Consider the following 16,803-nt stretch of genomic DNA (forward strand, 5'->3'; position numbering starts at 1 on the left):
CCGGAAACGGTGGTACGACAAATTTTGCTTAAGCCCTTGCAGCCCTTACATTTTGTATTTAGGCCCTTGCCGCCCTGGCCTAAATGCAAAGTTTGTCGTGCTGCCCGGGAATTTTACGATTCAACTGAGGTTAGATACATATATGTATTATATATATAATTATTTGATCACAAGTTCTACCTTGGCTTAGTGGTCACTATCGCCTCTTCTTTTTAGGAGAGCCGATGTCCAATCAAAGAAAGTATGCTGTTACCGAGACTCGACCTCTGGTCTCCTAGATAGAGTACTAGTGATCAAATAATTACATACGTTATACATATATGTATCTAATTGCGGTTCAATCGAAAAATTTTCGGGTGGCACGGTGAATTTTGTATGGCAAGGGCCTAAATGCAAATTTTCCATACCGCCGTTTCCGGCCGTTTCTCTCGATCGAGTGGTCATTTGCCACGTCACCCTTCCGCCCTCCTAAAGGGCGGCAGGAGGTTAGTTTTGTGAATTTTTAAAATACAAAATTAAATTATAAATTATTTAATATATAAAATTAAAAATTTAAAAAGTTCCGCTTTTTACCCCTTTCGGGCCCATCCGCTCTCCTCTCTGGCCCACCTTACCCCGATCCGGGCCAATCCATCTAGCCCACCAAAAACCCGCAAAAGGAAAACACAAAAATAAAGAAAGAAGAAGAGAAAAGAAAAACAGCAAAAGCGGAAGCAGAGCAAATCTCCGTGCCGACGTCACCGCACTGCCGATTTGTCACGTATCGCATCGCATCTGCCTCGCACGCGGCCGACCGACCGCCCGGACCCATATCCCGATCCCTTTCTCTCTTTCCCCTCCCACCGCCCTGTGCGCGCGGCCGGCCATGGATCTGCTCCCGCCGGCGACGGAGCCGCCGGCCGGGGGGCCAGGCGGAGGCGGCGCCGGAGGCGGGGGCGCGGGCGCGGCGGGGAGGCGGCTGCGGAGGGGCGTCGGGTTCCGGTCGCTGAAGCTGGTTAGCGTCTCCATGGACGAGCCTCTCCCGGCGGAGCCCGTCGGCGTCGCGTACGGCCGCCTCGCCAACGGGCTCACCTACTACGTCCGCTCCAACCCCAAGCCCCGCATGCGCGCCGCCCTCTCCCTCGCCGTCAAGGTCGGGTCAGTACTCCCCTCGCTCGCTCGCGCTGTCCCCTCCCGTTAGCTGCTCTGCTACCGTCCCAGCGGTTTCGCGAGTTTGCTTGCTGATCCCGCGTCGTGTGTGGGGGGCGTGACGCTCGCGCAGGTCGGTGGTGGAGGAGGAGGACGAGCGCGGGGTGGCGCATATCGTCGAGCACCTTGCCTTCAGCGCCACGTCGCGCTACACCAACCACGATATCGTCAAGTTCCTCGAGAGCATCGGGGCTGAGTTCGGCGCCTGCCAGAACGCGCTCACCTCCTCGGACGAGACCATCTACGAGCTGCTTGTCCCCGTCGACAAACCCGGACTGCTCTCACAAGCCATCTCAGTACTTGCCGAGTTCAGCTCCGAGGTGAGGATGGTTATTTCTTGTCACGGCAATGACCATGCTATTTGCTCATAGCTTCACACGGATGTGACTGATGCTTGGGAATGGTGGTGAAAGGTTCGGGTGTCGGCAGAGGATTTGGAGAAAGAGAGGGGTGCTGTACTGGAGGAGTACAGGGGTGGACGAAATGCCACTGGGCGGATGCAGGACTCCCATTGGGCATTGTTGTTCGAGGGTTCCAAGGTATTGGCCAAAGTCCTCATAATGGAAGATGCTATGATAAGATCACTTGTTACATCAATCTGCTATGCATGAAAAACAGGGTTATGTTATGTTGAAACACTAGATAAGATGTACTTGGTAATGCTGGTTCAATGTATTGAGCCTCTGGAAGTATAGTATTCTGGCTCAACTAGTTTACTTGTCTTATGCTTGGTATTACTGGTGATTTTGTATCCTGTGGCTTATAGGTTTTCCTATTGGTGGTGTTGTATTTGGACCTGCAAGTGTCTAAATGATATTGCTTGTTAATGTCCTTTGCCTCAGTATGCAGAACGCCTGCCTATAGGTACTGAAAAGGTGATACGGACTGTTCCACACGAGACTGTTAGGCAGTTCTATCATAAGTGGTACCATCTAAGCAACATGGCTGTCTTTGCTGTAGGGGATTTCCCAGATACACAGGTTTGTATTTGCCTAATTTCATACTTGGAACTCATAATCTATCCGTATTTTGACCTCCTTTTGTGTGTCATTATTTATCGCAGGCTGTTGTTGAAATGATAAAGGAACACTTTGGCCAGAAAATCCCAGCTTCATGTCCTCCACCAGCTATACCAGACTTTCCAGTACCATCACATATTGAACCTCGATTTTCATGTTTTGTGGAATCTGAAGCTGCAGGGGTTGGTATTTCATAGTTCTTCAGATGGGTTAGATATATTTTGCCAATGACTGAATATTTCAATAATATACTGATTTCTATTTTTCTTGTTTCTCCTGTACCCAAAAACAGTCAGCTGTTGTTGTTAGCTGCAAGATGCCTGCTGATAGAATTAAAACGGTGAACGATTATCGGGATTCCCTGGCAGAGTCAATGTTTCATTGGGCTTTGAACCAAAGGTTCTTCAAAATATCTCGTAGGAATGATCCTCCGTACTTTTCTTGCTCTTCTGCTGCAGAAGCTCTAGTGCGACCAGTGAAGGCATATATTATGACATCCAGTTGTCGTGAAAGGGGAACAGTCGAGGCTCTTGAGTCTATGCTGCTTGAGGTACTTTAAAACTTTGCTCTCTGAAGAAAAAGAGAGATTATTTTGCTAGTCAATAATCGTTCTACGTTTATGCGAGGGCCAGGTTCCTCAAGGTTAACATTTAATTAAGGAAAAGCATGACTCTGTTATAGCATAATGACAGGAAATCTAGTGTTCCACCAACTGATTCAATGTATTACAATGAAATGTAAAATTCAACCACAGCAATATGAAAATGCATCATTCTTACTTGATTCACAGATATCTTATTGTACTCAAGTATTAGCGCATCTTATGAAAGAATATAACAAACATTTTCTCCAATCTTGAGAATAAGTGGATTTTGCTTCCAAGAGATTCAGACAAGTTTCCTTTCCTTCTGAAAAAAAGGTTGCTAGGGTTCGGCTCCATGGATTTTCTGATCGTGAGATATCCATTGCACGGGCTTTAATGATGTCAGACATTGAGTCTGCATACTTGGAACGTGATCAGATGCAGTCAACAACCCTTCGGGATGAATTCTTGCAGGTTCTTGCAATTTTCTAGCTTACCATTACTCCATTTTGGCTGAATAGTTTTCTATCATTTGCATATCATGAATTTTTTCTATCAGGTTTGGCCTCGTGCTATGTGTTTTGAAGTTGTTCTTAGGCTCCTTTTGGCACAGCTTCTGTGTTATGAGCATGGGCCAAGCCCATGCAGCAGTTTAGTCATGATAAATTAGAAACAAGTCAAATAAAGATAGGAGATTATCTACTTAGGAAAGAGATGAGATTTATTAGTAAACTAGGGATAGAGATTGGATTGGTTCCTATAATGTTAGAGATTAGTTCCTTAGATGTCAAGTCAGTCCTCCCTATGTATAAAGGAGCCCCATGTACTCTATTATCAATCAATCAATGAATCTCTAAAGTTAGCCCTAAGCCTCAGAACCTCTTTTTGCTTAGCAGAGAGAAGCCCTGCTGGTGCTAATAGCCATCCTCAACGCAAAGTGCTTCTACATGTGCTTAGGGGTAGAAACCAGATGACAAGTTATCACGCGTCTAATATTGAGTGGTATCCTTCAATGCAAGCAGTTTGATGTTTGCTTAATTTATGTACATGCACCACTTAAACCTGGTATGGCGCTGACTCCCGACGAAGCGCCGAATGCTTAGGCTAAGCGTCTGTTTAATCTGACGTGGAATAAAAAACCGGTTTTGTTTTTCATAAGCACCCCTCTAAGCATTGTGTTGGGGTCTTGGGGATGGCCTTAGAGGGTGAGTGCCCTATTACCTGGTATTCGGACCCTTTACCCTAGCCAATCCATAACATTCTGCTTGTGCAGAAACCAGTTTGGGAGAAACTGGTGGAGCACAGATTTTGCTTCTCAGTGTAATGTTAGATTCATGTTACTTATAAGCTGCTGCAGGCTTTTCTCGTTTGGCAGATTATTATCCTTTTTCTTTGTTGTAGCTGCGCCACAGGGGGCGTTCATGCAGATTATAATGCATCTAAATTTCTGTACTGTTATTTTGTTCATGTCTTTTTTAGATGAATTATTTTAGTAAATAGTAATGTCCACAGATATGTCCAATATCCTAATTAAAGCATGATGTTAATCTCCTACAACTTATTAGGAGCAATAATGTTAACTATCCCATTCATTGCAGCATTTTCTTCATGAAGATCCTGTTGTCGGGATTGAATACGAAGCACAGTTGCAGAAGACTCTTCTTCCCCGTAAGCACCGAGTCCTAAATTTTATTTGAAACTCATATTTTTAATTTATGAATTATGATGTCAATTACATTTCCTTTATTACAGTATCTTGGATCTCCTTACATGATTTGTGTCGCTGTAGTTATTCAGTTATCTGTATACTTATCTCTGTTTACTCCAACTAGATATTTCTTCTGCCGAAGTGGTAAAGTTTGCAGCAAACTTTTCAACAACAAGCAGCTGCGTTATCAAGGTAGTTGAGCCTCGAGCTCATGCTTCTTTGGAGGATTTGAAAGCAATCGTATTGAAAATCAATACTCTTGAAAAAGACAATGCTATTCCTCCATGGGATGAAGAGCAAATCCCAGAAGAAATTGTCAGCCAAAGTCCAGAGCCAGGGTATTAGCTGTCTCATGATTAACTATTTTGTTGAACTCACAGTATATTATATTGTGTCTGTTATGAACATTATGGTATGCTGCCATTCTTACCCTTGTACTCCGCAAATTTCATTGCAGGAGTATTCTTGATAAAGTGGAGCACCCAGGAATTGGTGCTACAGAGATGATACTTTCAAATGGCATGCGAATTTGCTACAAGTGTACTGACTTCCTTGATGATCAGGTTACTAATATTTGCTTATTTACTGATCGAATGCTGTTGCCTGTTCTGTTACTTGCAGACCTTCCTATCTTTATTTTCTTAGTTTATAACACTTTCTCCAGCATTTGTCATTTTCCTTTTTAGAATAATCTCCAAAATCAGTAACATTCCTAGTTTACTACAACTGATCAACCTGCATGCCATACCATATCATATTTACCTTAAGTGTATTAGGCTAGGTCGTATGGTAGGATTGTGAGGAACACATGGATGGATAATAGTCTTGATTTTGTCCTATCCATTTTCCAGTCTTTTTATTTAATATTTCAATGATTGTTCACATCTTGACAGATACAGGCATATAGACCAAACTAGATCCATGCATTTCTGATGTGCTATCTGTCTAGTTATCCTTCATATGTCTCTTTGAACATTGAACCACTGCTGCATTTTGTAGCTAACAGTTGAAGACAATCGATTGTTCTTTTGAATCTGGAGCCACTCTTTTCCTGTTTGGTGTTGCTATATATGAAAGCAAAATTAAGGGATGAAGAAGGGCAAAACTTAAGTCAGCATTGGATATAATCACGAAAGGAATACTTCATTAATTTAGTGCTGATTTACTATTTGATCACATGGACTCTACAACACTAGCATAGATGCTTACATTGGAGTTACAGTACTATGTCACCTTTCATGATGATGACCAGTTAACCACCTTTATCCTGTGTCGTTTAAACACAGTTTATTCGTCCTTAAAGAAAGAGTACTGTAACTGGAATTATCACTTTAAACATTTGATCTGCATCTGGTGCTATAATATGATTAGGTGAAATAACTTTAGATGCAGAAAGTGAATTCATTAATAGCTATTATATCAGTTTATTTGGTGATTCATTTCAATTTCTTTTCCATGCTGAACTATTTACAGGTTGTTTTTACTGGGTTTGCTTATGGCGGTCTGTCTGAATTGTCTGAAGATGAATATACCTCATGTTCAATGGGTTCAACAATAGCAGGAGAGATTGGCATTTTTGGCTACAGACCATCTGTCCTGATGGACATGCTTGCTGGCAAGAGAGCTGAAGTTGGTACAAAAGTTGGGGCATACATGAGATCATTTTCTGGGGACTGCTCACCTTCAGATCTTGAAACTGCTTTGCAGGTCTGAAAAACTTTCTTAAAATGATATGATTATTTTAACACACAAAACATGCTTATTGTGTTATGGCGGGCTGGCAGTGTACTAGCCCATGTATGTCTGGCTAGTGAAATATTAGGAAGGAATCAAATAAACATAGGAGACCCTTTTGCTACGAAGAATAAGTTATGTTAGGGATATAGGCCTGAGTTTTTTTTATTATACTCTATCCGGTTCACAATGTAAGACTTTCTAGCCTTACCTAGATTCATATGAATGCTAATGCATCTCAACATTATCTCAACATTATACAAACCATATGCATTGATCAAGGCTAAAAGGTCTTACAATATCAAATGGAGGGAGTATTAGAGATCATTATCAAGGTATGTTTGGGATATAGAGATGGGATCTTTTTTATTATATTAGAAATTATTTTCTTAGTGGTCAAGGTTCCCCATGTACACAATTACCAATCAAGCAAGGGATGTAAGGTTAGTCCAATATGCTTCAGAGCCTCTCTTGGTTTGATAGGGAGGAATCCAGCTGGCCCTAATTGAGGGCGACTAGGCAAGTGCCCTATTCCTTGGTATTTAGACTCTTACCCTGACCAATACATAACAGATTGCATCATATCAGTCTAGCAACAATATTACTTGTTTGTGCAAATGTGGACCCATGCTTATGTTTGGCTGCCTTCTTGAATACAGCTTGTCTACCAACTATTTGCCACAAAGGTGGAGCCAAGAGAGGAAGAAGTAAAAATAGTAATGCAAATGGCAGAGGAAGCTATCTATGCTCAAGAAAGAGACCCGTACACTGCATTTGCAAATCGTGCGCGGGAGATAAATTATGGGAATTCATACTTCTTTAAGGTACCTTAACAGAAAAACACCAGTAAGTTCCAATGATGTGTCATATTAATGCCTAGATTTACTAGATTTCCTTTTGCAGCCAATTAAAATAAGCGACTTGAAGAAGGTGGATCCAATAAGAGCATGTGAATATTTCAACAATTGCTTCAAGGATCCATCATCTTTTACTGTTGTAATAGTTGGAAACATAGACCCATCTATCTCAGTTCCACTGATTTTGCAGTACTTGGTATGTTCCGTGCCTTCTATTATTGTTCAAAGGTGACAAGGAGCAATTGTAATGCTGGTTGAGTCTACCTTGTAGGGTGGAATACCAAATGTAAGGGATGCAGTGCAGCCACTTACTCGTGATGATCTAAAAGGTCTGCCCTTCAAGTTTCCGGAGACTATTATTAGGTTTGCTGCTCCTCTTGCACTAATTTGTGTTGGCAGATCTTACTTTTCTAGACATAAAATTGTCTTATTATCTTTTGTAGTCTTACCCTGAAGCGTGTCTTTTTTTTTACAGAGAAGTTGTTCGCAGCCCTATGGTTGAAGCCCAATGCTTTGTGCAACTAGGATTTCCTGTGGTTTTAAAGAGTGCAGCAATGGTATGTATCCATTTGAAAAATTCTCTATAAAGTACCATGGAAATACTACCCACCACCTTAAATATGTGTTGTTCTGTATGTAAAGACAGAGGACATTCACTATGTTGGGTTTCTAATTAAACTTCTGGAAACAAGAATCATGCAAGTGCTCCGTTTCAAATATGGGCAGGTAGAGTGCCTTGATCCTGCACACCATCTGGATTGACCATTCCCATAACTTTGTGTAACATTTTTTGTTCACTAAATGTATCCTTTTGTTTTGCAGATTTACTCAGTCAATGTAGGTGTCTTTTTAGGTGGCAACAAACCTTCAAGAAGTGGCGATGTTCGTGGAGACATAAGTGTGAATTTTTCGTGTGATCCAGACATGTCATCTAAACTTGTATGCTCTATTGCCTCTGGTTAAGCTGTATGCTATTTTGTTGTAAGCTGCTGCAATTGTGAGCCACTTGGAGTCTCTTCAGGTTGGCTTTGTGCTGGAAGAGATATCGTATCTACAGAATGAAGGCCCTTCTGAAGAAGATGTATTAACTATCCTTGAAATTGAACAAAGAGCTCATGAAAATGGACTACAGGTTTATTGAAATTTGTCTCGACCATTTCATGCCAATATAGTGGCATAATGTTCTAATTTTTGAGAAACTACAGGAAAATTACTACTGGCTGGATCGAATTCTGCGGAGCTATCAATCAAGGGTTTATTCTGGAGATGTCGGATCCACCTTTGAGGTACAAGTGTGATACTTTTCATATGGTTCAGTGCTACTTAATTTATGCCTTCTCCAGTTACTGCTGACGTGTCATTTAAGTGCCCCTCGGTCAGAACTGACTTGTCCATAGTCAGAGCAAGGCCTCTCCATCTTCAAGCTCTGATCATGGTCATAGGCAGTCTTTCTGTTCTTTTTCCCGTATAAATTATATAGTATTTGAAATGGCCCATTTTGTTAATGACTACATCCGTAACTGTATGTGTCAGATTCAAGATGAGGGGCGTCTAAAGGTTAGAGACGCTTTGACACCAGAAGCGATGCAGTTGGCCTTGCAAAGAGTTGTGCCTTTCCCTTGTAGGAAACAGTTCACTGTTGTTATTCTTATGCCGAAGTCATCCTGCTGGGATTCGTTCAAGACACTGCTTACTTGGAGCTCTGGTGGGTTTAGCAGAGATGCCAAGGTTAGACACCCATTCATCATGTCGTTTGCTTCAGTTTATTCTCTACCAATGACTTTTACCTCAGCATTTTGAGATCCATATTTTCCTGCAGATTTTGGCTGGCATGGCTGGCGCAGTAGTCTTAGCGGTCACTTTGTGGAGATATTCACGTAGCGCATTGAGATCGTAGCAGGTAACACGGCCTGTTACACTTGACTGTTTTAGTAAAGATCCAAAAAAATGGATCTACGGAGACAATCATCTGCTTTGCTCTGGGGTTTTGGTGATTGTTTGTCACAGGAGAAAGTATACGGCAATCGGTAACTACTAACAGATTCATTTGCTCGCATGCAAAGTGCTAAGCCTGTAACAACATTTGTGATTCTTTTATTGCCGCATGCGTGCCTGTAACAGACGCTGATGTATATTGGCACCTCCCACCATTTCATTTGATTCTCTAGACTGAATGAATTAATGAAAGTAGGAAAACAATAGCAGGTTGCATACTACTGCAAGCTGGATTACCAGTTTTTTGTTTCTTGGTGAGCTTATGTTTAGGATAACTCAAAGTGAGAAAAATAGAAAAAAGAAAATCTAACGAATGATATTGACAAAAAATTAATTCTAATAAATATCATCGAATTTGTATAAGAAATGTCATCATCGTTAGGATTCTGTCAATATTTTTTCGTTAAGTGCTATAGTATTAACGGTAAAAATAGACGGAACTTTAACGGCGATGACACATCTCAGATAAATTAGTTTGTGCAATGGCAATTTGTATTCGCCCATGATATTTCTAAGATTTTGCCATTTGTTAATGATTCTGAGATTTTGCCATTTGTTAATGATGTTTTTAGATTTTCTTAAAAAAAGGAGAGGAGAGGAGAGAATAGACGCAGCCATTCGTAGGCGTTGTGTTCCCTGTGCTGTTCCGTGTCAGCTTTGGGTCCAAAGTTGTTGATGATATCGATCAAATGCGTATGATGATAATGGACTTATCCTAATGAATAGTAAGTACCCCATGATTTGGATCGGAAAGTGGCGACGTGGCGATCGAAGCAGGGCTGCAGGGGCACGGCCTACCCCCACCGTCCCACGAGCAGCACCGACCAAACGTGCGTAAAGGTTTGTGACGCTGTGGCGAGATCTTGACGGCTTGACGCTCATCGAAAAAAAAAACAAACGCCTGATTTAGCAACTAAAAAAATATTTTCTATAAATGTATTTTATAGCATTTGAAAACAAATGGTGAAGTAAGATATGATAAAAAACTATAAAATCAACTTTAAAATATCTTAGAGGGTGTTTAGATGACAAAAGCAAAAATGTCATATCGGACGTTTAACCGAATATCGGGAGAGATTTTTGGACATGAATGAAAAAAACAAATTTCACAGCAAAAATGTCTAAAATTTAATTTATATATTGCTCGTAAACAGAGGGAGAACCCAAACAATGGACAGTTTTTTTTATGAGCAAGAGATTTCTCAAAGGATAAAGAAAATACGGTGTTGGGGATATCTTTTGGTTGTTTTGAGAAACGCCAAACGGTATATTTATAAAAAATTAATTTATAAATAAAATTTTTATATAAGTATTTAGCTACAAAATAAACTAAGAGAAAAACCATAAAATTACTCAAAATTTAAAGTTATAAAATTTTAATTTTAATTTACACGCATAAGACAACATGCATCGAGCGAAGAAGAATCTGTCTAGAACACTCGCCAGTCGCCACGATGCCGGAAAAAGGCGTTTCGTGGATAGACTAGACAAAGAGGAGGAAAAAAAAAAAAGACAGATGCGCGAAGAGAGAAGCAGCGAGAGAAGCGATTCAAGCCGCGGTATATAGCCGCCTCCTGCTAGTAGGTTCCTAGGAGGCAAGAGCAAATCAAACGGCACCATCGCCGCCGCCGGCGCCCGCGGCATTTCAGATTTCAGAGAGAGACAGAGAGGAAGGAAGGGAAGGGGAAGAAGAGGAAGGGGGGAGAGAGGGAAGAGGGAGGGATGGCGTGCCTGCACAACCACAGCTGCGAGGATCACAACTGCGCCGCCGACTGGTCGCTCTTCAACCACATCGACCTCCCCAAGGTCCACTCCCCTCTCCCTCTGCCGCGATCGGATTGGCTCGCTCCGTTTCATCCCCACTTCACTCGCCTTGCTGTTGCCCTGTTGATTTGCTATCAGTTCATCTTTCTTTCTTTTTTTTTTGTTTCCGCGTTCAATCGTGTAGATTAGAGAATAATCTGTAGAGATGGGTTAGTTAGGGCAAAGGGTTAATTTTTTTCTGCGCGGTTGTTTGATGCTGCTTTCGCTTGCTCCTGCATCGCCTCGTACAGGTGGTGGCTCTGAACGAATCCGTGGCGGGGAGCGTCAAGTCGGTCTTCAAGCCCTGGGAGCAGCGCCTCGACACCTCTGGGGTATGTAGTAGCAGCAGCGGCAGCAATGTCGCTGCCTCCTCATGTCGCCTCAATTAACAATGCATAGTTTTTTCTTTTACTCGCGATGCGGGAGGGGGAGATGGCCAATCTTGCTTGCTGTCGAGTTGCTGTAACCTGTAACCACTAGTACGCCAGAACCTTTTTTTTTTTTTTGAGGATAACCCTTCTGAGCTCCGATGTATTGCTATTCTTTTCCTGTTTTAACAGATGTAATTCGTAGGCATTCTTCCAGGTAGCCTGTCAGCTGGCTGCCAGTAGGAGTTGTCTTGTTGCAATCCCCGTCTGTTCCGATTGAAACATCTGTTCCATTTGGTACAACTTTGGTGTAGTCTAAGTTATGTCGTCCTCTCTCGTCGTATTCCAGAGATGGCATGAGCTTAAAGGTGTTTCTAGTTTAGCTCAGGGACTGCCAATTATTTTTCGGTGTTCATTACCCACCTCAGTGCAGATGATTTTCTTCTCGTCTTATGCGACAGTTCAATGAGAGAAACTGGATGCCTTCCTTAAATACTAGATATTTCTTAATTGCTGACACTGGACACTATCACTTTTGAACTACGTCTTTTTTGTTGAATATTTACAAACACTATAAATGATATCTGTTATTAAAGTGAGGTATGTCCTAAATATAAGCATCAAACCTTTGTTCAATTTGTTCTAACAATTTAAGAGCAATTGATGGTCATAGTTTAAATGCGAAAGTCAAAATTTGTAGTTATTATGAAATGGAGGCATTGCTAACTAGTTCTGCACATCTTTCCACATAGAAATACACTAAAAAAGTTAAAACTATTGTACTGAAAAACGAAAATTATATCTTTTCTCAACTAATACTTGGAAAGTATTGTATATTTCTAACAAAGATAGTTAGGGAGGGAAAATAGGCTCCCACGTCCAGAAAAGATTAAGCAATCAAGCAGAAATGTAGTATCATGCTGTCAGTAGGCCAGCAGGGCGGGTATGAAACATATTTTCACATGTTTGCTATAGTATGGTATGGAGATATTATCTTCTTTGGCATGAGACCTTCAATATCAGTGTTCTTCTTGTATAATCTTTGATTTCTGCAAGTTGCGTAGTAGTGAGCTGGAAAAATTTGCCCAGCTTTACACTTTTTATTTATGATATGGGATTTTGGCATAGATCCCATTTCTTGTCATACTTCATATCTGAGTGCTGCATTCTCATGAACAACCTTGTTGCACCAGGGTTTTCTGGAGAGTAATGAGGGTGACCCTGAGTTACTTATTTTCATCCCGTAAGTACGCTACTTGCTAATTAGATATATGTGTGTATTTTGCCCACTGTTTTCTTACTCCAATCCGTTGGTGCTTTAAGTTGGTGTACAAGCTCAAACGGAAAACACAACCACATCCTGAACTATTTTTTACAATTGTCTTCTGGATGCAAGACTGTAGTAATGTTTAGATCAGAACTGTTTGATGTTTCATTAATAAGAACCATCTGAACATTCTTTTCATCCTTTGTTAGTGTTATGTGCTCACTCTATCTCCAGACAAGTGCATGTGCCTGTTGAATTGATTGATATGCTCAACAGCCAATAATGAAAGGATGTCTGTGAATTATTTTTGCCCAGCAACCACTAATCACATATTATTTGTTTGATATTTCATTAATTGAATTATCAGTCTGCTTGTACTATCCTTGAATTATTTTTGCACATCCTTATATGAAATATTTATGCAAAAGTTTGGATGCTCTTTACGTATGCTGGTAGCAACTGCAAGTTATCTTTGCACACCACGAATTGTAATCATCCTGTGAAAAGGTAGTCCGCAATAGGTAAACTGGACGCAATAGACTCACCCCAAATGTTTTTCTCCTGTCATGATATTATCTTGGCAAAAAAAGTAGTTCTTGGTCTGAATAAGAAAATTCAGAGTGGTCATGCAATATGCTTGTCGTTGCTTCTTGTTCTCTATTATTGCACATGGTTCATGATCCAGATACATTTAGTTCTGTTGCTACCTTTCAGTAGAATATAGCTTGCTGTGTAGGCTTGCGTATGAGCTAAGACCTTTTTCAATCCCTTCTGTTCTGTTTATATAATGCCTAGCAAGAATTTATAAACCTATGTAATCTTTTGTACCCTTTGGTAGGTTTACGTCAGATGTCAAGATCAAGAGCATCTCTGTCGTTGGTGGTGCAGATGGAACAAGCCCTTCTAGAATGAGAGCGTTAGTCTCATAATTCTAGCTTTTCTTACTTGGCTCATCTATTTGTCCCTGTTAACAGAACGTTATGGCATGTTAACAGGTTTGTCAACCGAGAAGGCATTGACTTCAATGATGCTCAGAACATGCAGCCTGTGCAGGTGTGGTTTTAGTTTTCCGCTTGTCTTATCCATGCCACATGATAAGTAGAAATCTAGCTGTAGCTGTAATTTGATATGATATTTGTTTGACTAGGAATGGGAGCTGGCAGAGAATTTACAGGGAGCTCTAGAGTACCAAACAAGGTTATTCCATTTCCCATTTCTTCCTGTTGAGTATTCTGGTCTTGCTAATGTTCATGAATTTGTTTGGTCAAACTGTAATTTTCCAGCTAAAAGTGTTTTTCTAAACATTGTTCCATTATTTTTTTAGATAATGGATAGAAATCCGGCCTCTATTAGCCTGTCTTATTAATAAGGTCCCAGTATTCGTATGCAATACTGTGGTGTTAGGTACTCTAAATTTATTACATGCTTGCACTGATGGTAATGCAAACTAATACTAGTCATTTTTTGCCCTTTGCAAACAAGGTAATAGAGTTATGCGCTAGGTTGATTTTGCTTTCTTGCATCTATCTTCTAATTTTATGTCATGCCCTATGTGTAACAACTTATCTCAGTCCCCCATTTTATGTGGTTTTGCTGCTTTTGTCAGGTATTCAAGGTTCCAAGGTGTGGCTAACCTAACTCTACATTTTTCTGATAACTTTGGAGGTGACACAACTAAGATATATTACATTGGTTTGCGTGGTGAAGCTACTCAGGTACCAGAGGCTTGTTGATTTAGTGCAAAAGGATAATTAAATATCATGCTGATTATTTGATTTCTCCATTCTGCCTGCAGAACAAAAGGGATGTTGTGGCCACAATTGTGTATGAAGTAATGCCCAATCCTTCTGATCACAAGTAAGTTGCTATGATTTTACCTATCTTTCTTTTTCGAAGAGAGGCAATATATTGTTGCTGTACACCATTTACGAAATCATGAAAGGTTTGCATATTGTTATATGCTTCACACTGCAATGGTTTTGCCTTAATATACTGCATCACTCTAATAGTTATATCGTCATTTTGGTCTCTTTTTCGTTTTAACGAGTCTGAAGGTTGTGATTCAACTAATGTAGCTCCCACCCTCCCAATAGGTACTCCCTCCGTTTCGCGATATAAGACTTTCTAGCATTACCTAGATTCATATTGATGTTAATGAATCTAGACATATATATAAATTATATACATTCATCAATAAATAAATTTAGTTAAGGCTAGAAAGTCTTACAATATGTAATATGAAACAGAGGTAGTACATCAATATTTTACATTCCTATAATATTGTTCCTTTTCGCGAGGTTGAGTGTGATCATTGATACTAGCAGCTTCCTTTCTGATTCTAAATTATACTTGGTTGTTCAGCTTACTAGTTTGACTACTTGTGTGGTAATACGTTGTGATTAGGAAAGGGACAATGACTTCTTGTCTTCAGAAACATTTCACTACTGGAAATGAATACGGAGTTTCTTATTTTAAAAATAATCTAGGAATTGAACTCAGTTCATCTATTTCCCGAGTACCAACACTGTATTCCCATGCAAATGGCTTGCTTAACTTATTGTCATTATTCTTTAGCATCTACCCCTACCAATTCCTGGCAGCTCTTATATCTCCCTCTTTGTCATGCAGAACAAAATCCGAGACTGGAGGTGGCTTTTCGCATGTTGAGTAGGCATGTCATGTCAGGTGAGTCTGGGTTGACAACATTCCAAACCATACAAACTTGTACTGTTCCCTGTACGGCAATATAACTCTGTATGCGATGCTTCTTCTTCGGTGCAGAGCTTGGAAAACGGATCGGTGCTGGATGCTGCTGTCAACTGTGATTTCCTTCAGTTCTACTAATAAAAGCAATCCAGCTCTTGGAGACGTGTATGTAGTAGCTTGACTTCTGTGTGCAGAACTTGTTTACCTCTCGATACTGACTTACCTGTTGCAAAACGCCATCATCAAAATTTGACCCTTGGTGTGATTTCTTACCGAAGTCGAAGTCTGAACTGTTCGTACTTGTCCATATTGAATTTCAGTTCAACCGTAATGTGATACTTGCTACGATTTGTTCGGTTTGAACGTGAATTCGATCTCTTCTGCAAGCGGGATAGAAATGCATGTGTCAACTGTTTACCTGCCTATCTGCCTAATTGTGCCGTAGACATAAGGCCTTATGCCCTAGGCGTGTGATTACTTCTTTTGGGCAATCTTTAGCACAAATTATGTATGCCATTTAAAATCAAAATCACATAGTAGACATTACCATAGCAAAATATTTATCATATGGCATAGTTTTTACGTGCGGAACCAAACAATAAATTTACACTGTTTCCTCTTATTTGTCGACCAGCAAAATGCCATGTGTTTCAGCGGATGAAAGTCAATCTTAACATATATACCCTCGTTTGAAGCCACTGGCAGTCAAGGGGATGAGTAGAGCTGTAGAGTTTCGTAAGAGGGTATTTGGGACAATGGATTAAACTTTAGTTACTTATAATCGAGGCACTTAAACGTATATTATTAATAAATAATTCATCCATAATCTTAGACTAATTCGCGGGACGAATCTATTGAGCCTAATTAATCTATAATTAGCCTATGTGATTCTACAGTAAACATGCTCTAATTATATATTAATTATGCTTAAAAATTTGTCACGCAAATTAGCTCTCATTTCTGTAATTAGTTTTATAATTAGTCTACGTTTAATATTTATAATAACTTAATAAGTGTCCAAATATCTTATATAACATGGGGGGGCTAAACACCCTGACAACCATTACCGATTTACAGGAAGAAAGTGGAAAGAATAATCAAAACGATCAAAGCGACGGTTGAATAAGGGAAGGACGGAAGGTCATATGCAGTACTCAGGATATATGACACCGTTTAATATTTCTGTTCAATGATTTACCATTTATCTTATTAAAAGTAATTGTTATTTTTATTAAATTTATTACTAAATGTATTTTAATTAACTTATATTTTTTATACTTGCATATAAAATTTTGAATAAGATGGATAGTTGAACGTGTGCTAAAAATAAATAATGTCATATATTAAAATCTATTAAAATATAGATGGAGTAGAGACAAAAAGAGGCATTGCGTCAACAGATATTCAAACATGATGATGCCCCAACAAGGGGTTGGTAACGGCTCTCCATTTCAACCAACAAAATTTAAGGACTAGGTTTAAGGATGAGTTAAAATGTTATAAAACTTTAAGCTAAAATTATATAAAGGCTAAGTAGGGTTATCAAAGGATACATGGGTATTCATCCATTACCAC

At 40.0% G+C, this 16,803-nt stretch overlaps 2 protein-coding genes across 2 annotated transcripts; both read left to right on the forward strand.

The window, feature by feature from the left end:
• Nucleotides 1-818: 818 nt before the first annotated feature.
• Nucleotides 819-9,288, forward strand: LOC102701684 (zinc protease PQQL-like). The gene is made up of 21 exons (XM_006645938.3): nucleotides 819-1,137; nucleotides 1,262-1,508; nucleotides 1,602-1,727; nucleotides 2,031-2,168; nucleotides 2,252-2,389; nucleotides 2,500-2,757; nucleotides 3,127-3,264; nucleotides 4,389-4,458; nucleotides 4,623-4,836; nucleotides 4,956-5,061; nucleotides 5,972-6,205; nucleotides 6,892-7,056; nucleotides 7,136-7,285; nucleotides 7,361-7,452; nucleotides 7,565-7,646; nucleotides 7,732-7,815; nucleotides 7,912-8,028; nucleotides 8,111-8,221; nucleotides 8,295-8,375; nucleotides 8,623-8,817; nucleotides 8,909-9,288. The coding sequence occupies exons 1-21, from the start codon at nucleotides 866-868 to the stop codon at nucleotides 8,984-8,986; spliced, it is 3,096 nt and encodes a 1,031-aa protein (XP_006646001.3). The 5' UTR covers nucleotides 819-865; the 3' UTR covers nucleotides 8,987-9,288.
• Nucleotides 9,289-10,528: 1,240 nt separating this feature from the next.
• On the forward strand, nucleotides 10,529-15,611 carry LOC102701965 (PITH domain-containing protein 1). Its single transcript, XM_006645939.2, has 10 exons — nucleotides 10,529-10,890; nucleotides 11,139-11,219; nucleotides 12,449-12,498; nucleotides 13,361-13,438; nucleotides 13,518-13,575; nucleotides 13,670-13,719; nucleotides 14,129-14,237; nucleotides 14,318-14,379; nucleotides 15,151-15,207; nucleotides 15,304-15,611. Exons 1-9 carry the CDS (start codon nucleotides 10,807-10,809, stop codon nucleotides 15,191-15,193), a joined length of 615 nt encoding a protein of 204 aa, XP_006646002.1. The 5' UTR covers nucleotides 10,529-10,806; the 3' UTR covers nucleotides 15,194-15,207; nucleotides 15,304-15,611.
• The last annotated feature ends 1,192 nt before the right edge of the window (nucleotides 15,612-16,803 follow it).

This window comes from Oryza brachyantha, chromosome 1 (genome assembly GCF_000231095.2).
Source record: "Oryza brachyantha chromosome 1, ObraRS2, whole genome shotgun sequence".
NCBI lineage: Eukaryota > Viridiplantae > Streptophyta > Magnoliopsida > Poales > Poaceae > Oryza > Oryza brachyantha.

What these genes read in the sequence shown, in the direction of transcription:
- LOC102701684 (XM_006645938.3), top strand. Translation starts at nt 866, where the DNA reads ATGGATCTGCTCCCGCCGGCGACGGAGCCGCCGGCCGGGGGGCCAGGC. An exon ending in TTGAGTCTATGCTGCTTGAG is followed by an intron (nt 2,758 to 3,126) that starts GTACTTTAAAAC and finishes TCTGAAAAAAAG; the next exon opens with GTTGCTAGGGTTCGGCTCCA. An exon ending in GCAGAAGACTCTTCTTCCCC is followed by an intron (nt 4,459 to 4,622) that starts GTAAGCACCGAG and finishes TACTCCAACTAG; the next exon opens with ATATTTCTTCTGCCGAAGTG.
- LOC102701965 (XM_006645939.2), top strand. Translation starts at nt 10,807, where the DNA reads ATGGCGTGCCTGCACAACCACAGCTGCGAGGATCACAACTGCGCCGCC. An exon ending in ACCACATCGACCTCCCCAAG is followed by an intron (nt 10,891 to 11,138) that starts GTCCACTCCCCT and finishes CGCCTCGTACAG; the next exon opens with GTGGTGGCTCTGAACGAATC. An exon ending in AGCCCTTCTAGAATGAGAGC is followed by an intron (nt 13,439 to 13,517) that starts GTTAGTCTCATA and finishes GCATGTTAACAG; the next exon opens with GTTTGTCAACCGAGAAGGCA.